At 44.9% G+C, this 26,860-nt stretch overlaps 2 protein-coding genes across 2 annotated transcripts in view; one reads left to right on the forward strand and one right to left on the reverse strand.

Moving 5' to 3' along the window:
• Window positions 1-405: 405 nt before the first annotated feature.
• Window positions 406-15,847, reverse strand: TPMT (thiopurine S-methyltransferase). Its single transcript, XM_040967632.1, has 9 exons — window positions 15,761-15,847; window positions 11,609-11,792; window positions 10,139-10,231; window positions 9,072-9,204; window positions 7,241-7,293; window positions 6,604-6,678; window positions 2,038-2,123; window positions 1,483-1,527; window positions 406-1,151 (listed from the first exon to the last, which is right to left on the reverse strand). The coding sequence occupies exons 2-9, from the start codon at window positions 11,746-11,748 to the stop codon at window positions 1,039-1,041; spliced, it is 738 nt and encodes a 245-aa protein (XP_040823566.1). The 5' UTR covers window positions 11,749-11,792; window positions 15,761-15,847; the 3' UTR covers window positions 406-1,038.
• A 458-nt stretch (window positions 15,848-16,305) lies between these two features.
• Window positions 16,306-26,860, forward strand: part of KDM1B (lysine demethylase 1B) — a 59,438-nt gene continuing 48,883 nt past the window's right edge. The window contains exons 1-6 of the mRNA XM_040967742.1: window positions 16,306-16,404; window positions 20,351-20,450; window positions 21,706-21,833; window positions 22,283-22,372; window positions 23,720-23,831; window positions 26,488-26,604. Of these exons, the coding sequence (XP_040823676.1) occupies window positions 20,364-20,450; window positions 21,706-21,833; window positions 22,283-22,372; window positions 23,720-23,831; window positions 26,488-26,604 (534 nt within the window). The 5' untranslated portion in view covers window positions 16,306-16,404; window positions 20,351-20,363. The remainder of the gene's footprint in view (window positions 16,405-20,350; window positions 20,451-21,705; window positions 21,834-22,282; window positions 22,373-23,719; window positions 23,832-26,487; window positions 26,605-26,860) is intronic.

Genomic DNA, 26,860 nt, shown 5'->3' on the forward strand with positions numbered 1-26,860 from the left:
TAATCCAGCTCCCTGCTTGTGTCCTGGGAAGGCAGTCAAGGATGGCCCAAGGCCTTGGGACCGTGCACCCGCGCGGGAGACCTGGAGGAAGCTCCTGGCTCTTGGCTATGGATTGGCACAGCTCTGGCCATTGCAGTCAATTGGGCAGTGAATCATCAGACAGAAGATCTTCCTCTCTGTCTCTCCTCCACTCTGTGTATCTGACTTACATTTTATGACACATACCGTCTTATCAACATGAGCTTGTCTAACCCACTTTGCTATCAGCGAGAGGAATATGTAATTGAACAAAATGCAACTGTCATGACAAACCTAGAAATTGGAATCCAACCTTCCAGACATGAACCCAGTCCCCCCAGTGGCCTGACCATGTAGTAAGGAAGAAATAAACCACTGCCAAACTCAGAAAGTTTTAGAAATGTATTCATAACTTCAGAAAAAAAAGATTGTGCTCCATGTAGGTTGATTCATTTAATTAAAAGTTTCTCTTTCTTGATTCGGTTACATATATAAAATCACACATAAAGAAAAGGTCAAAAGAGGTGCCAGAATTTGAACATTAAGATGAGGGCTGATAGTAAAAGTTAATGTTTACATAATTTCTTAGACTAACTTGATCTTGATTGAAGTAGTACCTTTCTTTAGTTATTTTAAACTCCTGAAACACAGTCAGTTTTTCCAGATGTATTATTTTTCTGTTAGTTGCCTAAAATTGCATTTTTCTTTTCTTCTTTGAGCAATGTTGCTGCAGTCTACATGCTGACTATAATGAATTCCTTCATTCGGAAAGACACGCACACGTTCACACGCAGGTGTTTAATCTTTTGTCCTGAAACATAGTCTCTTCTGCAGGAGAGCTAATCTGACACCCCTTTCTCCTAAAAAGTTCTGTGCATTTGTAAGCAACGTTCTATGATTTATGAATAATTTTTTTAGAAAAGAATTCATCCATTATGTTTTCATATCTTGGCATAATTTCCAAAGGCCCCCCCAAACCTCAAAACTACAGTGATGATGTCCTTTTTATTTACGTCTGATCTACTTTTCAGTGAGTAGATACAACTTTTCAAAAATGTAGTCGATTCCCCAACTTTTATGTCGCTCTTCAAATGCATTGACCTTCTCAATACAACGAATATTGCACTTTGCATCTGAAACAAGAAGAGGGTGGTATCAAAACCAGACATTATGCAGAATGTCATCAGTGGTTCTGCTAAAAACACTTCCAATGACTGTGGCATCATTTATAACCCTCCGTATACCATCCTTCTAGAAAAGTCTCTGTGTCTTTAACCTAAAGCATAGAAGTAAGGAAACACATAGAGACTGCATGCTTTTTTACGATAAAATGGTCATCCACTAATAGGTCTCCTACAGATACTTCCAGATGCGAATTTTCCACACAGCAACCCATGAAACAGTTCACTAACAGCTCAGAGCAGTTGGCTTGGTTTGAAAAGCTAAGGACCGCCCAGTACTTACCAAACAACATTTTAATTTCAGCATCAGGAACATAAAATGGTGGGCCTAGATGGAAGAAAAAAATATGAAGAGTAATTTATACAGATCTTTATATTCTAAAGAGAAATAAACTCTCGGGGTGCACCTGTTGGCTTCTTCCCAAAATCCAGACATGCTCATTTTAGGAACACCTGACTGAGGCAAACAGAAGATGTGGCATGTTCTAGTCCTGCCCCAGAAGCGCCCCAGCTGATGTGCAGTTGTCATGGCAGGCCCAGCAGAGTTCTCATGGCCTCATGAGATCTCTCTTTTCTATTAGGATCATCCATTCCCCTTTTTTTTTCTATAATTTGAGGTATGAATGGCAAACAAAATTACAGAGTAACATTTTGGGAAAAAACATGTACAATGTAAGAAGGAGAAAACATGTATCTGGTTCACGCTAGCCAAGAGTAGAATTATCTTCAAGCACTCAAGTGGCATGTCTGCTGAGACACAACAGAATGATTCTCTGTGGCCTAGAATAAAGTCAGGAAACCAGGCAACTAGGAAGAGCAAGAAACAAAAATACATTACCTGCATGTTTTGTAGGATCATAAGAAACGACCGCCAGGAGGTAGTGAAACCCCCTACTCAGCAGGGACAGCATCACATCCACGTAGCTGCAAAGGATACAGAACACAATGAGCTATGCGGTTACTGCGCTCGGCACAGGCAGGGCTGGGGTGGCGGACACAGGGAAGGAAGCCCACATGCAAGGTCATTAGTGTCCCCGAGTTTGATCCATTTTTATTTTCAAGATACAGTTCCATAGGTTCGGGGATTTCCCCTTCTACCTGCCCTAATTTCCCTCCTCCTACTCTTTCCCCCCATATTATTACAATAGTATAGTCCTTCAGCAACAGTCACCAGTGCAACATCCTGCTATGTAAGTGTATCGTGACATTGTAGGTATGGACCATGGTAGAAAGTCCAGCATCCTATCATCAAAGTATATTTAACAGTTTCACTAGGAGTCCTTTTATTAGGGAATAGAGATGTATATTGTGAAGTCTCTTCACTTCTCTGTATGTGAGTCTCCATTATACACTTCCGCTAGGTGAACATATGTACATGCATGTTTACCTACCTATCTACTGATCTTGCATTTTGCATGAAATTTACCTGATATCAGAGAGAACATATGGTATTTGTCCCTCTAGGATTCATTTATTTGAACATAATGGTCTCTAGTTGGGACCACCTGAGTTTGATTCTAACAACCATATGGACTGAGTTAGGAAATGGCATGGATGAGGATGTTTCAGGGGCAGTCAGACCATAAACCATCACACAAGGATGAGAAAGGCCCCTTCCATCTGCTGTGGCTCCTTGGCCGTGACCTTCCAGTCAATTCACTCTGTAAGCTCAGGGCACATGCTCAAAGAAGAGCTGCTGGAGCTCTGGCCCCATTAAGGACTGGGCAGGTTTTGCTTGGAGTCTGGGATGCTGTGGTTTTAGCAAGTATCCTGGATGACTGGAGCCTCTACAAGGGACATATGTTAGAATGCAGATTATAGTCCCTTTCCTCTCTTTCGTTGGAGGCCAACTGACAGGCAGGAAAAGGTGGCAGGAAGTTAAACTACTGCCAAGGCTGTCATTAACCATGAGAGCTGCTGGAAGTGTTCTGTGATGGGTGCCCCAGAGAACAGGTGGCCCAACTTCCCAGCCACATGTCTGATTCTGAGTGAGTGTCTGACCCCAATGTGACCCACTGGCAGACTGTCCAAGTGTTGGGGCTGGGGCTGGATGATGATGAGTTTTATCAACCAGGAGACTCCACTTGGAAATTGAATTAGGAGACCAAATTAGGGGGTCACCAGTTAGCTGTGGCTGGTGTATGGAAAGCAGGTACTTTTGTGGTGTGGGGTGGTAGCAGTGGGAGGGCTGCGGGTGGTGAGCAAGGCAGACCTGCGGGAACAGAGATGGAGTGGGCAGAGGAAGCTGAGGAGCACAGAGACGAGCAGGGTTAGGGGAAAGCCCATGAGGGACTGACAGAGCTGGTCAATACCTCCCTACAAAGGGAGCAAGCTTAGCCCCTGACACCCCCTCCAACCACCAGTTTCCACAAAGCCTGGCTGTCCAGGGTTCTATGAGAATGAGGAGGGCTGGAGAGTGTGGGGCTTAGGGATGGACTCAGAGATACCCCAGCTCACACCTTAGCTTCTGCACATACCAGCTATGTTCAACAGATTCTCAACCTGTCTAGGGACGAGGCTAGAACCTGTGTCACACACGGCAGAGAGAACCTGGTGAGGGAACATGCATGCAGCGCTTGGAATGCTGCCTGCTATGCACTCAGCACTCAGAGGTGGCTGCTGGACTTGCCTTTTACATTTTTTACATAAATCCCCCAACGATGACAGCTTACTCTTTCAGGCGAGTGAACAAAGTATCCTAGAGTAAACCTTTGAGTTCAGACTTTGTTTGCTCAACCCAGTCTTATGAAGAGAGAGGAACACACGTGCTTTCCCCTGAGGGTCATCTGTCAGACTGGTTTGGCCATGTTTCCTAGGAACCACAGACATGTTCTTCCTGGAGTGTAGACCTTCCATCTCCACCAGTTTCAGAACATTTAAAACAAAAATGAGAAAGGTGGACTTACTGATTTGTCATGCCAGAGACTCAGGAGTCTCTGAAGGACTGATGAAAAACACAACAGTTCTTGACAATCAGCAATCCCAAGAGCCAATACTAACCATGGCGATGAGACAAAGCACTCACTTGCTAAGGACTAAGTGTTGGACCCTAACACAGAGATAAAGCTACTCATCAAGAGAGAGAGAGAGAGAACCAAGAGAAATAGGACAGGGCCAAGCTACAACTAGATTTCCTAAATAAAAATTCAGAAAGGCCCCCATTACTCTTTGTTAAACATGAATGGAAGGGTCACGTAGCTGGTCTTCAACGACAGGGACATATGCTGTGGGACAGAAGGTTAAACTATGCTTGTGATGCTCACCTCCCGTACCTGAGCACTGGTTCAAGTCTGCCTGCTCTGCTAACACACCTGAAAAGGTGGTGGGTGATGGCCCAAGTGCTTTGGCTCCTGCCTCCCATGTAGCAGGTGCAGGTGTAGTTTCAGGTTCCTGGTTTTGGCCAAGCCTAGCCTTGCCTGTTGTGGCCCTTTGGTGAATAAAATTCATGGGTGAAAGATCTCTACCTCTCTACCTCTCTGCTTTTCAAATAATAAATAAATCTCTTCAAAAATCTAAGGGTAGGGGATGTTGTTGTGACTTAGTAAGCAGTGTCTTTCCCATGTTTCAAGGCCAAACTGCTGCATTCATGCATTTAATAAACATGCACCAGGCTCAGCTGTGTGCTAAACATACTCCATCTAGATGCCAGCCAGCAGCTGAGGACAGTGGATACCACCTGCCCCCAGTGACATCCTTGTAGATTCTACCTCTCAAGGCAAAGCCTCCAAACAGATTGGCCTCAGAGAAGAGGATGAACATTGTAAATGTAGACATTGGGCAGAACTGAACGTAGAGCATAAATGTGGTATCTTGTGGAGATGCAGAGGCAAGGGGCTAGACTGAGTTGCTAGGGACCCTGATGTTCCAGAAGTAGTTTAGGTGGTAGAAATATGCTCTGACTGTCTGGGAAGAAGGACAGAGCTGGAAATACAAACAAAACAGGCAAACATCTTCAACGTCTGACACAGGACATATTTAGATCCTCACAAAGACTTGATAAATATTTGTTGAACAATGGGATGACATGAAATAGGAGAGCTGAAATAATCATTAAAGGGACAAGCATAAGGAAAAAAAAAAAAGACAGTTGGTCTCTATGGGAATGATGACTTTAGGGCGCATGTGAGGAAGAAGAAGGTTCCAGAAGAGTAAAAAAGGAAGAGTAGAGACAGAGAAAGACAGGAGCACGAACTACCACCAAGGGAAAATATAGAGTAAGAAGATGGGGCACAGTTAAGTTTTAAAAGATCAGATCAGGTAACAAGCATTATTCATGGGATAATTTTAAAAGGTAAAAATGTTAAGTTGACCAATGTGCATTGTAGGCTTCTGTGACCATGTGTTGGCTCATATAAGTACACCAGTATCCACACTCTACAGCCAAGCAAAGTCGAACAGGACAGTTTTTGAGTTGGGATGTATATGGCTATGATCACATTTCTTTCCTCAGTATGTGTTCTCATATGTTTGTATTATTTTGTGCTAAGACTAGGGATAATAAGGATGGTGACCAACAATGGCAGCAGCTAATGTTCTGACAATCATGACTGATGGTTCATCACAGTTAGTGCTTAATAAGCCACCTCTCACACATAAAGGGCACCTCAAGACACTCATGGAAAAGGAAATTAGAAGACAAGGTTATTTTGATGTAAACATTTAAAATATATGCCTCTGGAATATGCAAGCCACGAAAATAAATAGGCATGGATTTCAACACTTTTTGCACCACAATAAGCTTACACGTTAGTTATGCTTTCCTGTGAACTTTTTAAAGTGCGTGTGTACGTCATTTCTTTTGATTCCCACAAGGCTTGGCGGGAGCGTAATGTAGTAACTCTGAGAGCGGACTTTGAAGCCAAACTCTGAGGGTTTGAATCTCAACTTTGCCAAGTACTGCTTAACTTTCTGACCTTGGTTTCCTCCTCTGTCTGATGAAATAATGAGAGTATCTGTCGCAAAGGAAGAGGAATTGAACAATGTCTGACATATGGGGAAGCAGCTAGAGAGTGTCACCTGGTGATGTTAGTAAAGGCGGTGATGATGGGGTTGGTAGAAATATTCTAATTTTGCGAATAGGAAGTGAAGGTTTGGAGAAGTTCAGAATGTTGAACAGGTAATACGGCTCAGAGATGACAGGGCCACGGGTTTACTACCCAGCTCCCTACTGATAAATCATACTTTTTAGACAAGTCTGGTCTTATTTGGCTTTTAATTGTAAATACAGTAAGTTCTTAGAACTTGGAATTAGTAAATCTCAAATAATAAAATCTAGCCAAAGTCTAACTAATTTTCTGAAACCAGAAAAAAAAAAAGCCACATACTAAGTTACAAAGTCTTCAGAAAAAACCGGGAAAAGAAAAATCAATATAATTAACACAATTAAGGGGACCAAATTACTTACCACTTTCGATCGGCTGGATTAATAGCTACTAACGATCCTCTATCCCAAACCCGGTCAAATTTTCCAACATTGACTCTATTACGAAGAAAGAAAAAAGAAATGGAAATTTTTGTGTAAAAAAAAAAAAATTTAATTCTTAACAAGGTGCCCAGTGTTTCGCATGGCACATGCAGGTACTTCAACAACTGTTAAGGAACTGGGCAGTGGGGAGTCTCATGGCTGCTTTTGCATAAACGGTACACAAGGATGGAGAGCCACCCATCTTCTAATAGCTTTGGGAGGTTGCAACAGCAGTGCCCTTCATACAACTGGGGCTCATGAAGGAGAAGCTAGAAACAGTGTGTGATGGCTTTGAGGCGGTGTGATCTTACCGTCCTTCTTGAGTTGTAACTCAAGAAGTTACATAACGTGCCTTGGATGTTTCCTGTAGTTGGGAGGTTGGCCAAGGACCAACATGCTAAGCGTGTTATGTGGGCTGTGATACAAATACCTTTAGAACAGAGCTTCACATAAGTGTTCTGAGACTCTGATCAGTGCTTTGTGCTCGTGGCACAGACGGGCAGGAGTGGAGAAGAGGCCCCGGGGTGTAACCCCAGCATTGCCAATCTGCATAGGAAAGTGCAGTACTCAGGCCTACCTGGGAAGATCAAAAATGCTGCAACAGTACAACGTGATATTCCCCGCAGAGTTCTGTAATGATACAAGGGCAAAATAATCCACTGCTTTCTACTTCATTACGAGGGACTTTGCTGGTGAAGAAAAGACGATCCAAGCCAAACAAAGGTAGCGAGAGAAAACGCCAAATAAATAGAATTAAATCATCCTACTGCATTTTAATGGTACCTCCTCCCAACCCCCATAAAGCCTGTGTCAAATATGCAGACAGGGCTGGAAACCTCTTATCTGAGTGCGTTCTGGAGGCAGGGTTGGCCTCTCTAAGGCTCCTGAGAACACTGCTTACCAGATCTGAGAAGCAGGTGGGAGGAAGCTATCAATCAGAATACTGTCAATGCTCTCCACCTAAGCACCTGATGTTGTCAATATTTAGAAAAGAGAACCAGACAAGTGGAAAACAGTCGGAGCATTTATGACAACAGAGCTCTGATCTCCAACCTCTCCAGCACCCAGGCCTGGGAGGCCGAACCAGTCTCTGTAGCCACTTGACAGTGACCACCAGCTGCTCTAATATGCACCCACCTGCTCTGCTGCTCCAGGACCAATGGAATAGGCACCCTAAGCAATCACACTGGCTGCCTCCCGCACACACACTTCCCAACTGATGCCTGGGCTGGGTCCCCCGAAGGCGCCCTCCCCTCCCCTCATGCCTGCCTGTCTCTGCTAACCTCGAGTGGCCCACTCTCTTGGAACCAGTAACTTGTGCTTGCTCTCCTGCGGGAGCTGCATGTGTATTTCTGTATCGTTCCCCAAGCCGGTGAAGCTCTCTTAATTTACACTGAGCTCTGTGTGATACGGTGGACTTGGTCCCTGGTTTCTTCTTGTGAGCTCCGAGATTCTGCAGGGTGAGCACTGTGTTATCTTTACTGCATCAATGTCTTAGGCAGAGGCTGGCACATGACAGGCTCTCAGAAAATTAAAACACACACACATACACACACACACACACATCTTTCTAGAAACAAGTGCAGTCCTCATTTGGCATCCATTGGGGATTGGTTTCAAGACCCCCATGAATACCCAAAACCATAGGTGTTCAAGTCTCTTACGTAAAATGGCACTGTATTTGCACAGAACCTGTGTGCCCCCTCCAGCATATTTTCAACTACCTATAAATTATTTATTATATATCTAGTATAATGTATTTGCTATATGAATAATAGCATGCTATACTGGTGAGGCAATAATGACGAGAAAAGACTGGACATGCTCAGTACAGACACAATTTCTTTATTCTGATATTTTCTGATCTGCGGTTGGTTGAGTCTATACTCCAAGAAATGCCAAGGGCAGACAACTGATGTATAGAGAAGAGATGGCAAGTACAGACAGTCGACGTAGAGAGAAGCTTGCAGCCCAGCGTCTCCCTCCCTTTCTATGTGCAAATACATAGGGTGCTTCAAAATGTGTGGAAAATGGAGTTAAAATGTAAGTTTATTTCAGTGCTACATTTTTGGGAATCCATATATATAGGAGTCTTCATAAAGTTCATAGGCATGCATATCATAAAAATTATGCATGAATTTGTAGGTTTTTTTGCACAAAAATAAGCTTAGCTCTTCATTCCATTTTCCACAAACTGCCTGAAGTACCCCGGTATACATACATACACATCTCCTGACTTAGCCAGCTATATTTTCAAGCCTAAATTCCTTACAAACAAAATCTCCCTGTCAATCTGTATGACAAGGGGAAGCCGTCTCACGTTCATATCACACCCTCATTCATCTGGGCTGAGAAGGCCCTTTTTTTGTGGAGTATGGCAACAAAGAATAACCAAAACCATTACCAACCTTAAACACTTTAGCTCCAGGAATTTCAGCAATCGGTTCTTCTGAGTAAGAAAGATTCTGCTCCAGGAAAAATTCCTGTATGGCAAGTTCACTGATTTCTACACCAACTACACTGTGTCCCCGGTCTGCAAACCTGCATAAAACCACATTTTATACTGAGATTCTCATTTCAAAGAAAACCCTAGGAAAAGGGGAATAATCCAGTAAACATGATGTCCCTTTTCTCCCTATCTTAACAGACGGTCAACATTCGCACCTAGAATGAATGTGCACCTCATTTGCATATTATGATTATAAGATAATTCTGTATAGAAAATGATTTCCAGTTTTGTGACTTGTGGGTAACCCACGGCAATAGTGGCTTTGTTAATCAGCATGAGTTTTCTTCATAGAGAATTACTCACAAGGAATGGTTGCTTTGTCGCTGGCTTTGTAATGGTGATTCATGGCAACAAAAAAATCCCCTGCGCTCATAGTGGGTGGAGAAGCTTGCTCTGAGCTGCAAGCTGAGCTTTTCTGCCTGCCTCCACTTTAAAAATCGAGCAGGGATGGTAGCATTTTTTTTCCAGCCAAGGGTTATTTGGATATTAATACCATCATTGGTGGGCTACACAAAATGATCAAATACTAGCCTGCTGTAGATTTACTGAATTTTTAGTTCTGTCTGTTGTTACCTTGGCGGGACTAGAACAAATGATTCTGTGGGCCGTACAGTCCTCCTGAAAAGTTATTGTAGCTAAAATCCAAAAACCACTTCCAAGAACTAAACTATACACAAAGATACAGGAGATCTAAGAGGGAAGGCTGTTTTTCTTTTTCTCGCTCCCACCAATGCCAACCTGTTTTTCTTTGAAATGCTACTCAGAAAGATGAGCCTTAACCTGTTTTTACTTGATTTCTTACTATTTGAGAGTATTATTCATAATTTTTGGCCCCATCACTAAGAGCATACTACATGTAAATAAATTTACATTTCCTACAAATGTAATTTTTTAACCTGCATCCTATCAAAGATTTATCCAAGGAATCTGTCCTCAAGAGACTGTGTTAATGTTACTTGTTCATACCATTTCATCTCGACGGCTTTTCCACAAAGAGGAAAAAACACCCTTAGTCCACTTTCGCCCTTCAGAAAAAGATCTAGATGCTTCTTTAATAGCCTGTAGTGAAAAAAAAATTGTGTTTGATCGGCTCTAGGATTACAATTATATGACACCAAGTAGTTTTCATGCAGTTATTCACTTAATATTCTCAAAGAACTTAACAAGTAGATATGTCAACTATTACAACCAGTTTCCACACCCAAAAGATCAAGGATGAGTAGCTTGTTCAACCACAGTTAGCGGTTAATCTTATACCTAGGGCTTTCCTGATTAGTAATTGCACATTAAAAAATAAGTATCCCAAATTTTCTTCTTTTATTTATTAACTGGAAAACACTGGTCTGTTTTTCATTTTTAAACCATTTACTTATTTAAAAATTAGCATTATTGAGAAAGAGGAAAGACAGAAAGATCTTTTGTCCACTGGTTTGCTCCCCAAGTAGCTGAAATGGCCTGGGCTGAACTAAGCCAAAGGTAGGAGCCGTTAGCTTCATCTAGGCCTCCCATGTGGGTGGCAGGGGTCCGAATACTTGGCCTATCTTCCACTGCTCTTTTCAGGCCATTAGCAGGGAGCTGGATTAGAAGTGGCATAACCTAGATACAAACTGGCACCCATACAGGATGCTGGTGGTACAGGCGGTGGCTTTACCTACTATACCACAATGCTGGCCCTGGAAAATACTAATTTCATCGATCAATCTATTTATGTATTTTCTCACTCTTTTACATATGTGCTTGTTTGTGATGTGGAATGGGAACCTGAGAACTCGAGGAGTTTTCAGAAGCCGCTCTGAAAAGCTGAACTCTGAGCTCATTCGCTCTGTGAAGACATGGCGCTGCTAAGCCTTCCTCGGAACAGAGAAAACCTAGCTACTGTTTATGGGATGCTGCCGTACGCATCACTCGGTGTCAGGGAAATGTGATGACGAAGACGATGATGAGCTCCCAGGGAGTGGGAGTGTTTGCCTGGAACAGGGAGCATGTATGCTGACTACATTACTCAGCTCTGGCCCCAGGCTTTACTGCTGATGCCACCAAATCCCCTTCCACTGACACATTGCTCACCATCTGAGCTCACTTGTTAATTCCTCTGTGCTTCTCTTCTGCCACTCTCCTAGGACACTGTAAGAGCTGAATGTATGGCTGTTAGAAAGCAAAGTCAGAATACCGTCACCCTGGGTGTACAGAAATGCAGGCATCAGCGCTGCATCAGCATCTGCCATACGGCTCACGTGCAAGACCAATACAGGGCTGCAACAGGGAGCTAGAGAAGGGAAGTCAAACAATGTGCTAGGCCATCGATTTCAGGCACGCCATCATTTACACAAGGTGGGGAGGAAAAAAATTCCAATCAAATTATACGTACTTCTATTTCCATTACTATCTCAAAATCAGTTTCTGATTGATTCTCTGAAATGTACCAAACATTCTTACTTATGTCCTTGGTCTCGATGAAAGCCAATGTTGTGGCTCAGCCACTTGCCTTGCCATTCTTCCAGAGTCAGTACTCGGTTTTTTTGCACCTCAGTATCGGGGTATTCTTCAGTGTCAAGTAAAGTTCTTGCATCAGCCATCGTTCTGTGCACACTATTATCTCACAGGCAGACGTCTGCAATCCCTAAAGGCAAATATTTGCAATGTTGTCACTTGAAGGCATAATAATTCAATTTTTAAAAATTTTATCAGAGAGGAAGATCTGTCCACTGATTCACTCCCCAAGTGGCTGCAATGGGTGGAACAGAGCTTGATCTGAAGCCAAGAGCCCAGAGCCTCTTCTGCTGTTCCACGGGGGTGGAGGGTCCCAACGCTCCGGCCCATCTCAACTGCTTTCCCAGGTCACAAGCAGGGAGCTAGATGGGAAATGGGACCGCCAGGATTAGAACCAGTGCCCATATGGGATCCCGGTGCATGCAAGGTGAGGACCTTAGCTGCTAGGCTATGGTGCTGGGCCCATAAAAATTCTATTACAGAACTAAATGAAAACCTATTCTCCTTAGCAATATGGCTTTAAATTTTTGTCATTATACAAAAAGTTACTTTTCAGGGACTCTGGCGTGAAAAATATCTCTACTTACACATCAGGAAAGATCTTTACATTAATTATAGTAACTGTAGAGAAGGGTTTAAGTGTAGCAGAGGAGGGGGCTAAAAACGCACCAATATTTCACATTTTGTAATTTTTCTAAGCTCATAATGTTTTCTAGTGTCCTACTTACATGCTTTCAATTCCTTTAATATTTTCTCCTTACTCTATGGCTTATTATATATCTAATTTAAATAGTTCAAGAGGTCGGTTATGAAAATAGCAACCCCATCCCAATGACTCGGGTCAACACTTTAACTCTTCCAGCTGTACCTCTGCATTTCAATGAAAATACTTGTTCTGCATCATCTCGACTTCATTCCCAGTTAACTCCTGCAGAAAGCAAGCAGGTGGTCTTTCAACTTCTCAACATAGACACATGCACGAGCACATCCTCTTTTCTGCCCTTAAACTTTCATTAAATATTTGGAGTACACACTATTATGACTAGATAAATCCTATTCCTAACTAAGCTACTCGGAATTCTATGACTACTTCTCTTTTTCCATGCATCTTTTCAATTCCGTGGTTAACAAACTCCTTGATTTGTCATTTATAAAATTTTCAAGTACTTGTCGCTAATTCAACTCTAAGCCCCACCAATGGGCTCAATGCCTGTCAACACACTCTCAACGTCTTGGTGCTAATATCCTGGTGAGTTCCTTCTCACTGGAATCCCATTCTGTTATCCCATGCTTTCCTTCATTTTGGGGTTATCTCCCATGCATGAGTGAAGAACAATCTCCAGAAACTTCCTCAGAAAAGGGCATGGGAGAAAACTTTTATTGATCTCTGCCTATGTGAGACTTCCCATCCTCAGGGGACCTCACGGCACCACGGCAGCTTCAGCGGCTGCCTGGGACACCCGCATCCCATCTCTCCTACCTGAGGGCCTGCCTGAGGTCCCAGGTACTCTGCACTTCTACTCCAGGTTCCTGTTTCTGTGCCTGGGAGGCAGTGAGTGATGGTCTTACCCCTTGGGTCCTGCCACTCACACAGGAGACCTGGCTTTTGCCTTGCCCAGCATCAGCTGTCATGGGCATTTTGGCAGTGAATTAAAGTATGAAAATATCTCTGTCTTGGCCTCTCCATCGCTCTCTCTTCCAAATAAATATCTAAACATCTTTAAGCAACACAAAAACGCCCCTATCCTTGGTGGATAGCTTTGCTTGAGCAACTGTTTAAGTTCAAAGGCATGCTGGTCCCAGTATTTTTCATGTGGCAATCTTTTTCTCTCAATGCTTTTCTTTGCTTTTGGTTTTGTAATTTCATAACGCTATAACCCCTTTCCATACACCTGATCAAACTTTTTAGATTTCGATAATTTAAAAAAAAAAACTTGATTCATTCAGCCAATAATGTAGATCCTGCTGTGGTAAATTTCTCACCTTTTCTATTTTACATCTGTTTGTCTTTTTGCCCTGTTTCCCGAGTGGTTACCTTCATTTTTATCCTTAATTTTCAGGAGCTCCGTTTGGTTTTCAGATACTCTATCTGCCTATTATTCTCTTCGTGGCTTTAATATTTTTCTTATCTGTATAAGCTGGGCTTTTTTTTTTTTTCTGTTGGCTTGTTCTGATCTGTCTTCCAAAGTAGGGGCGCGCTTACCTTATTCAGCACTCCCTGTTACTAGTCACACAGAGCAAGCGACCAGAACTGACGTGATGCTTAAGAATGTAGTGGGTCCCTGCATGATGACGTGAGTGGTTTTCATTTAGAAAACCGGGTGTGACTGCCTTTATTTTCCTCGGCCAGCTTTGGGGTGTTCTCACAATTGTGAGGATTATGTCTTTGGGGCCATGGCTCTATAGCCCCATGATAAAAACCTAGAAGTGGGGGAGGGTTGCGCCCAGTCTGCCTATGTTCAACGAGCCCCAATGTTTAATACTTCCTGCCCACACTGTATAAGGCATCTTCCCAGTTCACAGACTTGTACTTCCTCTGGGGAAGAAACCCCCCAACAGCCTACTGGTGGGGCAAGGAGCAGGACCCTTGGGTGCAAGAGGTCGACAAGACCTGGAGTTGAATTAAGCCTTCTCCGAACCAGAATTTCAAGCAATCCTCCTTGTTTCAACCACACCTTTCCAGCTCGGGGAGTTACCTGGAACTTCTAATTCCTGAGTATTTGCGATTATGTAGAGTCAATAGGGTTGTCGGGTGGTTTTTCAGGTGACTGGTTTAGCGCTCAGCTTTCTTAAGTCAGCACAATCCTTTCCTCTGGTTCACCTGCTTTCTAGATTTCCAAATCTTACTGCTTTTATCTCCTCTTGATCCTAGTGGTTTATGCGCTAAAATCCCCGTGCCAGTGAGGTTTCGGGAGGGAGCAAAGATAGACACATGAATTCAGTTTTCAAATAATCTTCACATAACTTCTTTTTTGCCTGAGAAAACACTCTCAACAGAAGAGAACTAGAACCCCTCCACCTAACTGCAGTTCAGTGATTGTGTAAGCGCACCACCACCTGCCCTTCAATGTCAACTTTGTGACATCGAAGATGTAACAATGCAAAGAGAGGATTTCCTTCAAACCAGAGAAATGAACTGCGTTTGAATGACACTGTCATGCTATGATGGATGGGATACACTTGAATGAGTGAATCATCCGCGAAACAGCAAAGATGACATAGAAACAGGTATTGCAGATTCGGTTATGAATTTGACCTCTGCTTGGGATTTGAAGAAGATGACACACCTCTGCCTTGATTGGGAACGCAGCTCTCAGCAAACACTTTCCACTAACAGCTTTTAAAAGGCCCCTTTGGAGTCCTAGGAGGTCAGGGGCACGCTGCTGATTATCCTGAGCATGGGAAAGCAAAAGAAGGTCGCAGTTTTCCCAGCTCTAGAAATTCGGATCCCTGAACTGAGCCCTCGCGAAGCAGCCCTCCACTTCACGGTACATCGCAGGCAGAATCGGAGTCAGGCCAGCGAGAACTGCAGGGCCCTTGCACAGAACGAGAGCTCTAACAACATCATCACTTATTAGGTGTTAGCACAGTTTCCCCACAAGCACTCCACTGACAAGTGTCCACACCGTTTCTGGAGCAAGAACAACCTTTTATAACACAGTTCAAAGGGCCAAACACAAGAGTCAGGAAAGGACACTTTCTCAACTACTCCAGATGCGCTCCCGGGGTCTTCCAAGCCCACCTGCGGCTCTAGCCTCCGTCTTTGCAGAGAAACTGTTTCTCCTCCACCCTTACTTGTCACCTTTGGGGGACGGAGGGACTGAACAGCGATCCAGGCGAGCGTGGCTTTTGCACCTGTACGCCCTGGCGGCCACAGACTACCCATGTCGCGCGCTCTGCTATCTCCCCACCGCCTGGCTCACGGCTCCTTACAACTCTATTCTGTCTCACTAATGCACAGCAAGGCTTTGGGAGTCTCAAGATCATTCCAACCTCCTTATTCCCAGTCCCCGGCTTCTGAATCCCGTGACAGCCAGACCAACCCACTCCCGGAACACGGTCCGAGGTGCGCACACCTCGCGGGTCGCCCCATCTCACCCTCGCACAAGGTCCCCAGGACACCACCACCTTTCCAGCTGTCGGCTTCGGACTTCTGCAGCTAGAGGGCCTGGGCCGCCCGGTCCCCTGGGCGCCCTGGCCCCGCCCCTCGGCGGCCCCGCCCCTTCAGCCGGGCCCGGTCCCTGGCCCCTCTCCCTCATTGGGCCTGCTTCTGCTAGCCTTCACTCCTTTCGCTCTGGCCCCGCCCCTGGCCCTGGCCCTGGCCCCGCCCCTGGATCTGACCCCGCCCTCTTGTTCGGACTCCGCCCCTTCGCCCGGTTTCTGCCCTGGTCCCTGGCCCCGCCACCCAGGCCCCGCCCCTCGTCCGGGTTCCGCCCCCTCCCCAGCTTTCTCCAGGGTTTGCGCCGCGGCGGGCGGAAATGGCCGGGGCGGGGCGAGCGCCGCGGCGCTGACGCCGGCGGAGCCGGGGCTCCTCCCACCCCGGGTCACGCCGCCAGAGGGGCGGAAGCGGCGGCCGAGCGGGGCTGCGGCGGCCGGCGGCCGGCGGGCGCTGGGCGCTGGGCACGGGGCGCACCGCCTCCCGGGCGCTCCCAGGTGCGGGATCCTGACGCGGGGGCCTGACGGGTGACAGCGCCCCACCAAGCCGCCGAGCCCAGGCTGCAGCGCTCGTCGCCCCGGAGGAGGTGGGCGAGTTCCCGGGCGCCCCGGTGGGAAGAGGGTTCGGGGAGGGGTTCCTCGTCTAGAGGAGGAGGAGGGGGTCCCTGGCTGAGGAGGAGGGGCTGCCTGGCTGAGGAGGAGGTGGGGGTCCCTGGCTGAGGAGGAGGGGGTCCCTGGCTGAGGAGGAGGTGGGGGTCCCTGGCTGAGGAGGAGGTGGGGGTCCCTGGCTGAGGAGGAGGGGGTGCCTGGCTGAGGAGGAGGAGGGGGTCCCTGGCTGAGGGGTCCCTGGCTGAGGAGGAGGTGGGGGGCCCTGGCTGAGGAGGAGGGGGTGCCTGGCTGAGGAGGAGGTGGGGGTCCCTGCTGAGGAGGAGGGGGTGCCTGGCTGAGGAGGAGGGGGTCCCTGGCTGAGGAGGAGGTGGGGGTCCCTGGCGACGCACCCCCTCGCTGTTTGCCTTCTGGCAGCGGCGCCCTCTCTCGCTTCTTTGCACCTCTCTGAGGTGAGCCCTGCATGGGGCTCCCCTCAGACTCCCCGGGGCGAGCGGTGTTGTCGAAGCCCCTATTCTGTCGGCTGCCTGGGGGTCCGGGGGTGCTCGTCTCCGGTCACCCCTCGCTGCTGCTGCTGCTGCGGTGGACTGGGTGGCGGCGAGGAGCGGGCGCGGCCTCGCAGGTGCGGTGCAAACCCGGTGTGGACTTGCCGGCTGCCGCGGGCAGCTGCTGCTCACAGCCGGCAGCTGGAAGGTGGAAGGCCCCAGTAGGGGGAAAGCGGGGTTCTGTGCCCGCCACGGGGGGAGAGGCCCCGCGTTCCCTGAGCAGCGCGTGCCGGGGCATCCCCGGGCGGACGTGGAGGCAGCATCCGAGGCTTTCCGGCAGTTTTCTTCGGCGTTTTCATCTGTCTCGGTGTCGGAGAGGCGGGTGGGAGGAAGGTTTCTGGGAGAGGTACATGAGAAAATGACCATCAATAATTAATTGGCTTCTAGGCGAAGGAAGTAGTCGATAAAAGACTTCCCAGTCCGTGAGGGTGGAAGGCTGAATTATTGAACTGGATATTGGGTGTTGAATCGCTGCATTTCTGAAAATTGGATTCGTGTGGGAGTGATAAGGCGTTAATGCTGCCTGATTTTAAGTTACCCACATAGCACATGTCGGAAGCAGTTTCTAGTGGCTTGCCCGAATTTTAGAAATTCTGCTGACACTTCTATACGTTTTTTTTTCCAACCTGCTATTCTTTTCATTCGTATTTTCATGAATTCAATGCGTGTTTTTTTTAAAGATTTATTTTTATTATTTTTTATTGGAAAGGCGGATATACAGAGAGGAGATACAGAGAGGAAGATCTTCCATCCGATGATTCACTTCCCAAGTGAACCACAACGGCCGATGCTATGCCGGTCCGAAGCCAGGAGCCTCTTCCGGGCCTCCCACCCGGGCGCAGAGTCCCAAAGCTTTGGGCCGTCCTCGACTGTTTTCCCAGGCCACAGGCAGGGAGCTGGAAGGGAAGCGGGGCTGCCAGGATTAGAACCGGCGCCCATATGGGATCCCGGGCGTGCAAGGTGAGGACTTAACCACTTGCGCCACCACGCCGGGCCCAATGCGTGTTTTTTAAAAAGTAATTTTTTGGGATAAACTTCAGGAAAAACTAAGACTCAGTAAGATAAAAGTATATTCCCTTCTGTTGTTACTTACATAGCCTTCTCTTTTTTTTTTTCTTTTATCACATTAAAATAAAACCTAAGCATGATTTAAAAATTAAGAATGAAAATATGCAAATAAAATGATATTGAGCATGGAATGGCCTCGTTCTGTTTAGTCAAGTATTTATTTCAAGTCCCAGGTGGGTGAAACACGGAATATGCTGGTTGCTTTTAGGGCCACTTGAATCCCTATTTCTGAAATTGTGTGTGAAGCACAGTAATTTTAACGCTTTCAGCTTTGGTTTACCTTAATTTTAAAACAGGGGACCCTGCAACAGTGTAAATATAACAAAGTGCCCAGAAAGAATGGAGGCAGATGACCCTCATTAGTGATGAAAATAAATGGTGTTTGCAGCTGATTTTTCATTTCTGTCTCTTGAATTAAATATGTTCAATACATGTTTTGCAGTGTGTCGTTAGACTGGCATGTCTGATGAAATTGTTTTCAGGAACACGTGTCTTTGTTTCTTTTTGGTTGTTCTTTTAAAACACTTACTGAAAAGCAGGGAGAGCGATCCAGAGCTTCCATGTGCTGTTTGATTTCCCAGATGGCTGCAATGACTGGGCTGGGGAAACCCTAACTCCGTTAAGACGCCCCACCTGAGCGGGAGGGACCCAAGGACTGGGCTCACAGGCTGCTGCTGTTCCAGATGCGTTAGCAGGGAGCTGGCTTGCAAGGGAAGAAGCAGGGGCCCATGTGGTTGTCCGGCTGCTTCCCTGAAGGCCTTAACCCATTCTGCCAGGATGCTGACTAAACGCGTGCACGTCAGGAGACAGCTTCGACTGTTGCGTGGGTCTAGGAGCTTTAAAAAGTGCATCAAAAGTGAAATTAAATAATTTGATGCAAAAAAAAACAAGGTTTGAAATCTATAAATCCATACTATTTTTTTTGTAACTTACCTTCTCTATGGCCTTTATTGTATGCATTTATACACATATAGATATGTATTCACATATGCTGTATTTGTGTTTCGTGTGTAAATAATATTAGAAATGTGTTTTATATAGACGAAGAGACATAGATGAGGTCTGTTAGGTTGGACATCCTTCTAAAACTACAGATAGGATTTGAGTGCGATGACTGGTAGGTAGATGGTACTTGTAACATTAGGCATGTTTTTTCTGGCAGAAGAATGCGTGCTGTAGAGCTAAATGGCAATTTAATGCTTACTAGAACATGTTTCAGAACACACAGTGCTGCTGTGTTCACAGCTCGCGGGGCGTTTGTGGGAAAGTGAAGATCACATGTAACATTGACGTCAAGACTTCCCAAAGTCCGTGTACGTGGCAAATTGGAATTTTTTCCGTGTGATGGCCATGAAAAATACTGTTATGAATGCTGGTAGAACCCAGAAATGTGAAACAACACGATGACAGGATTCCCCAAAGCTTTTCCCGAAGGCTACGTCTGTAGAATTTGTATTTTGTGAGAACGCTTTCCCGTTTTCAGGCTTCTGACTCGTAGATATGCCGTATTTACTTTTGAACCTGTCGTTCTGTGTGTGTATGTGTGTGTATAGTAAATATGTGCCAGGAAAGGTGGTGAAGGACAATTCTATAATCTGTATGTTATTGGCTACATGCTAAGCATAGGTATAGAATTATATAATGTAATAGGAGAAAAATGCCAATAGCTGGTAAATCTTTCATAATTACAACGCAGCTTCTTTTGCACGCTTAAGTTCTTTGTTTCATGATGCTATCATGAGACTGCTTTGAGAATGTAAAACATTCCACCAAAGATCTTTTAATACACATCATGTGCTAAGATGTTGTGCTTGATACTTAGGTGTTGCACTTTACTAAGATGTGTTGTGTTTGGAAAGTATATGGAGATAAAAGTCAGAAACTGCTAAGAAGACAGTGAGATGCAAAGGAACGTAAAATGCACAAGCTAGGTGGTTTTGCTCGTTGCGGTTGACAAACAGCTGTGTAAGCTGCTGATTGGTCATTTGCTTGTGGTGTTTCACCTGTTGAAGTGTGGGAAGTGCTAACATAGTGTTGCCTGGCTGTGGGGTGCTAGTGCAGCAGCTTGGTACTTGTCTGGGTCGTGTGGTTTAATCCTCCTGCCTTTGCTGTGGGACGTTGTCCCCCTGCCGACTTTAGGGAATGCTGAGGCTGGGAGAAGGGAAGCCGTGGAAAGTGGGGGTTTTATGTACACCTGCTAGGCTAGGTGCAGAGGTGTGCTCACACCTGCCAGTCTGCGTGATAACTTGGAGAACACTACCAGATGCTAATATCCAGCGGTTTATAGCTATATGTTTTTAAAATTTTTTTGCAGATTTTCTGCTATAATGGCAGCCACACGAGGGAGGACGAAGAAAAGAACGTGCTATGATCATTCTCCAGACAGCCTTCCTCTGAGGAGCTCCGGGAGGCAGGTATTACTCCCTTGCTGATCCCATGTACCTTTTACAGAAAGTATTATTGTGATTGGCACTGGAGAACTGAGAAGCCATAACTCCAGTCCTCAGGTTGCTTGCAGTTGAGTGGAGGGGTGCACAGCACGATGCAGACACATACTACTATGTAGTGAGTGATAGAATGTGGGAAATCGTGGCCAGTCTGGCAGAGGGACCTGCAAGCGGGCAGAGGGTGTGAGCTGGTAGTTGGTCAGGCATCTGGAGGGCCTTGGGTAGCTCTTTCAAAGAAAAAAACTGAACGATGAAAAAAGAAAATTTAACTATTTTTATTGAAAAGGCAGATTTGCAGAGAGAAGGAGAGATAAAAAATATTTTCTGTCTGCTGGTACACTCCCCAAGTGGCTGTAACAGCCAGAGCTGAGCCAATCTGAAGCCAGAAACTTCTTACGAGTCACCCATGTGGGTGCAGGGTCCCGAGGCTTTGGGCGATCCTCTGCTGCTTTCCCATGTCACAAGCAGGGGGCTGGATAGGAAGTGGAGCTGCTGGGATATGAACCAGTGCCCATATGGGATCCCAGTGCATGCAAGGCAAGGATTTAGCCACTAGGCTACTGCGGCAGGCTCCATGATGAGAATTTTTAAAAATCTGATACTTGGGCCTGATGCCATAACCTAGCGGCTAAAGTCCTCACCTCACAAGCACTGGGATCCCATGGACACTGGTTTTAATCCCAGCAGCCCTGAATCCCATCCATTTCCCTGACTGTGGCCTGGGTAAGCACACTAGGACAGCCTTGGGTCCCTGCACCCGTGTGGGAGACCCAGAGGAGGCTCCGGGATCCTTGTTTTGGATCAGCACAGCTGCGCCTGTTGAGGCCGCTTGGGGAGTGGATCAGCTGATGGAAGATCTTCCTCTCTGTTTCTCCTTTTCTTTGTATATCTGACTTTCCAATAAAATAAATGTTTTTAAAAAAAATCGATGGTACTGAGAGGGTATCACTTTTTCCAGTGGAAGAAGAAATACATTTCTGAGAATGACATTAATTTTGGTTAATGTCACTTTCTCACGAGAAAAGTTAGCACAAATCTTAGTTCTCAGATAGTTCCCGTCCAAGCACCGTGTGTATGTTGCTACTGCATTACGTGAATTATTTGCGTGGGACTCGGTGTGTGCAGATTTGACCTTCTCGTTTAGAACCTGTAATGTGGACAGGATTTCAGTCCTAAACCTCCCCCTGCCTTTGAACCTGATCTTCGGCTGGTTCTCCCCCAGGCAAGGAAGAAAGCAGCAGAGACAGCAGAAGAAGATGAAGATGGCGGGTCGGAGAAGAAGTACAGGAAGTGTGAAAAGGCTGGCTGCACAGCGGCGTGTCCTGTGTGCTTCGCGAGCGCTTCCGAAAGGTCGGTGAGAGGGCAGGTCCAGGTCCGACACCTCTCTCCAGAACATTCTTTGTGGGAACGTAGTTCTTGGAGGTGGTTTTCCCAAAGATAGAGATTCTGTAAGTCATTGGTAATAGAGACACTGCCAGGGTATCTTCTACATGCCACACCCTCTGCAGTGCTCCCCAGACTCCCAGCCCGGTGGGGAAGATCATAGCCATTCTGGCTGAGATCCAGTCCCATCCTCAGTATGCCTCGTTAGGTATGTCCTGAATGTCTGGAGGTCCCAAAACAACCGTTGCCTGCCACGCTGCCAGTCCCAAGCATCCCGAAGGAGGATGCTCAGCCTGTGTCATCCTCCAGTTGTCCATTCCCGTTTGCCCTCTTAGCTTGTGGTCGTGAGGCGTCTTAAGTGGAAATGATAGAAATGTTTTGTCTTTACCAGAGCTCCATGTTTTTGCTATTTTCAGATGTGCCAAAAATGGCTACACGTCCCGATGGTATCATCTCTCGTGTGGGGAGCATTTCTGCAATGAATGCTTTGACCATTACTACAGAAGGTTTGTTCCTTTGTGTTTGTGGTTTCCATGGTGGGGCAGTGGAGTGGACTGCGGCTCATGAATTCTGTCTCTTTCAGCCCTTCCTGGGCTGTGTGTGACCTTGACTGGCACTTTCGTGCGGTGTTTGGTGCGTGTGCTTGCTTACACTCAGGGCTCAAAAACGCTGTGCCATGAGGTGGTGATTCTGTGCCATCTGCACGCTCTGGAAGACCTTGGAGCTAGTGCTTCTGTTTCATTATTTCTAATTTCTTTGATTTATGCTGTAATACTTGTTAGTTACTTCTGTTAGCTTTATACTGTCTTTTTTCTCTAGTCCCCCAAGTGGGGAGCTGATGCTATGAATGCTAGATCTTTGTTCTTTCTCAGTAAGTGCATTTAATGTTATAAATTTCCATTCAGTAGGCACTTAGCTATATTTTGCAGATATTCGTGACTATTATTTTCTTTGCCAACAGTTCAAAATATTTTCAGATTTCCTTTGAATCTCCTTTTTTGACCATTTGGAAGTAAATTGTTGGAGGCTGGTGGGTGGCATAACATGATAATCTAAGTCTCCACCATCCCATATCGGTGCCAGTTTGAGTCCCTACTGCTCCATTTCTGACCCAGCTCCCTGCTCATGTGCCTGGGAAAGCAGCGGAAGATGGCCCCCGTGCTTGGGCCCCTGTACTCACATTAAAGACCTGGAGGAAGCTCCAGGCTCCCAGCTTCAGACTGGCCCAGCTCTGGCCATTATGGCCTTTTGGGAAGTGAACCAGCAGGTGGAAAATATCTCTCCTCTCTCTGTAAATCTGCCTTTCAAATAAAAATAAATCTTGAAGGAAAAAAGTAAATTGTTTAATTCCCAAATATTTGGACCCTCTTTGATAAATTTTCTAATATTTATTTGTAGTTTAATTCTGTAATGGCCGAAGAATATACTTTTAAAATTTTTTTGCTTTTTTTTTTAAATATTTATTGTAAAGGCAGATTTACAGAAAGAAGAAGATACAGAGAAAAAAAAAACCTTATCAAATATTCCATTTAATCCTATCTTAGGTTTTGTAAATCTTGAGAAATGTTAGTTTTTATATATGATGAAATAGTGATTTAGTATTTATACTATTTTAAAATAAAGTATTTTAATTTCCTCTTCAAATAGTGCTGTACCCTTTCTGTTGATTTTAGGTATTAGAGCTGCTGAGCAGCTTTCCCCCTCTGGCAACCTGTTCGGTGGACTGTGCCATAATCACCGTGCCCCCTCCTTGTACCTTGGGTGGTTCAGTTCATAGGTTTAGATAGTGACCTGCCTGCCTCCTGTTCTGAAAACCTGAATAACTTATTGCTTGATATATATAACTTTTTCAGCCACAAGGACGGATACGAGAAATACATCACGTGGAAAAAAATATGGACTAGCAATGGGAAAACGGAACCTAGCCCCAAAGCTTTCATGGCTGACCAGCAGCTCCCCTACTGGGTAAGAACAGTTCTCTGCTCTGTGGTGTGTCTGTGAGGTCCAGCAGGAGCAGAGGGAAACCACTGGTGTTGTGGAAACCATTCTTTCATTACCTTTTACTGTTCTTCCTGTGACTCCTCAGGCTAGGGCTGTTTTTGGGTTTTTGTTTGTTTCTTTTCGTGGAAAACTTAGGTAATTCGGTATTAGAATACTTCAAAATGTTCGTGAGAAAATGGAATTAAAAGATAAGTATATTTGGGTACAAGAACCTGGTGAGATCCATGCCTGAACATTTTTATAATTTGCATTTTCCATGCACTTTTTAAAGTCCACTCATGACAAAACTGAAGATGGCTGGTTGTAGTCATTGTTGAGTGTGGTATAGCTCTTTTTCATCCTTTGCTCCAGTCATTTCTCAGCTTCTTTAAACACCATTTTGTATTTTACATGTAGATCTTCGGTTTAAAATTACACTTGAAATGTAAGTTTTTGTAACTTTCAGACATTTAAAGTTATTTTAACTTTATCTGTGTTTTTCCTTTAGCTGTTCTTTGAAAATGCATTTTAGTGATTGCGCATACTTTATCTACCACCATTTAATAATAACTTGCTGGGTTTTAAAAACGTAGGCTTTTCTGAGCCTCTGTGCACACCTAAAAATTCCTTGACTTGAAGTGAAAATCAGGACATCGAATGAACCGTCGTGGAGTGTGCTAGTCAGGAGCACTTGGTGTAGTCAATGTGGTTGGCAGCCACCTGTTCCTTCCAGTCCCTGAGGTGTCATCCATGAGGGAGGACTGTGTCCAGCAAGCAGACACTCCAGGGCCTTCCTCCCTCTGTTGTTGCAGCTGCTCCAATCCACCTGTTTTGCATGTCTCACTTCATCAGGGTCCTGCTGTATGGGATGTCTTCTGAGCATGGTTTTGAGGTCTCTGCGCCTTGCTGTGGATGAACACTTTGTTGCTTTGGAGTCGTGCTCCTATTGTGGTTCGTGTCACATTGTATTCACACTCATCCTTTGATAGACATCAGGATCATTTCTGTGTTTTAGCTGTTGTGAATAGTTGAATGGTGCTACTTTGAACATTCACATTCCTGTTCATCTATGTTTTGAATGTCTGTTGCAATTCTGTTGAGTAAATGCCCAGGAACAGAAGTACTGTGGGTCGTGGGGATTCTGTGTTGAGGAGCCTCCAAACTTGCACGGGCTGCTTTGCACCATTTTCTAGTCCTGTCTGCAGAGTGTGGAAGTGCAGGTGTCTCCACATCCTCACCAAGTCTTGGTTTGTTTTGTGATGTTAGTTTTCCTGGTGAGTGTGAGGCAATATCATTGTAGCTTTGATTTGCATTTCCGTAATAATACATCTTTTCTTGTGCTTGTTGGCCATTTGCATATCTTTGAGGAAATATGTATTCAAATCCTTTGCCCATCTTTAAATTTGGTGGGCTTTCTGCTGCTAAGAGTTCTTGTATATTCTGGATAGTAAACCCTTGTCTGATTTATGATTTGTATCTTCTCCTGTATGTTGTCTTTCTACCTTGATGGCTTTTCTTTAATGCATTAAAGTTTTAAATTTTGATGATCAGTTGGTCTATTTTTTTCCTCTTATTTGTAAGGTAGCTAGGAATCTGTTCCCAATTGTGAAGTCATAAATATTTTGTTCTTGCAGTTTTCTTGTAAGAGTTGTCATTTTAGCTCTTACATTTAATCGTATGGTCTGTTTTTAGCTCATTCTTGTGAATTGTATAAAGTAGGATCTGAGTGCATTCTTTTTGCATATGGATAACCATATACTTTTAAAAAGATAAATTTATGTTGGAATGATAGATTTACAGAAAGTTATAAAGACAGTACAGAGAATTCCCACATAGCCATTACTCAGTTTCCCCTAATGTTATCTTATATACCATGATGTATCTTAGTCTACTAGCTGTGGTGCTAATAACACATTACAGACTGGATTTTATTCACTCACTTTTACTGTTTTGGGATCCAACCCAGAACAGAACCATATTTATTAGCATATAATGTGCATACTTTTTGGGTAACTAACAAAATTTCAGCCTGATTGGTTTTTGGGTTTCAGCTAAACCTTTCTGACAGCAGTAGTCAAATCCCCTTTGCACTTGCTTATTATTGAATCAGAAATTACCTTAATAAGGTAAAGTGGATTATGTGGCTAGTGGTAATGCAAGGGAGAGAAAAAAAATACTTAAGGTTGCCCAAAGTTTGGTAACATCACATGGTAGTTAGAGTGGTGAAGGGTAGAAATGATAGGTGAGAATTAGCTTATTTTTAAAAAGTTTTTTTACTTCAAAGGAAGAGTGAAAGAGGAGAGAGAGAAGGTGTGAGAGAGAAGTGAAGAATTTTCCATCTACCAGTTCACTCCCCAAATACCTCCAATGGCAATGGCTGGGCTGGGCCAAAGCCAGGAACCTAGAACTCCCATCTGAGCTTCTGTGTTGTTGGAATTAGCTTAGGCATTTGTGCTGTCAGCAGTTGCCTCTAAGATGCATTAGCAGGAAACTGCGCTTGAAGTGGAATAGCAGAATTTAAGCAGACAGAATGGAATGTGGCCATCCCAAATAGTGACTTAACTGGGTGTCCCACAACATCTGCCACTCACTGATTTTTCATCATGACTTATTTATTTATTACTTATTCTTTTTCATCTAGGTTCAGTGTACAAAGCCCGAGTGTAGAAAATGGAGGCAACTTACCAAGGAAACTCAACTTACGCCACAGATAGCAAAGGCTTACCGATGTGGTATGAAGCCAAATAATGCTGTCAAGGTATGAGCTGTGGATTTTCCCTTTCAATTAACATTGATGTGTATTTTTCATTCATTGTGTTTACCGGGAGTGTATTGGAATTCTGGGTCATTGGCTTAAGCAGTTAATAATTGCACTTACCTTTTGTTATAGAAGTTTTGGACGTAACCTTGTTTTATCTGCCCAAGAAATCTGCCTCTAGTTTTTAGTCGCTGTATCTAGTTTACTTCCCACCCCCAAGATAGCTGCACAGCTAACCGTTGTGTTCAAATGTTAT

The sequence above is a fragment of the Ochotona curzoniae genome, unplaced genomic scaffold, assembly GCF_017591425.1.
Source record: "Ochotona curzoniae isolate NIBS_2020 unplaced genomic scaffold, NIBS_Ocur_1.0 scaffold_461, whole genome shotgun sequence".
Classification (NCBI taxonomy): Eukaryota; Metazoa; Chordata; class Mammalia; order Lagomorpha; family Ochotonidae; genus Ochotona; species Ochotona curzoniae.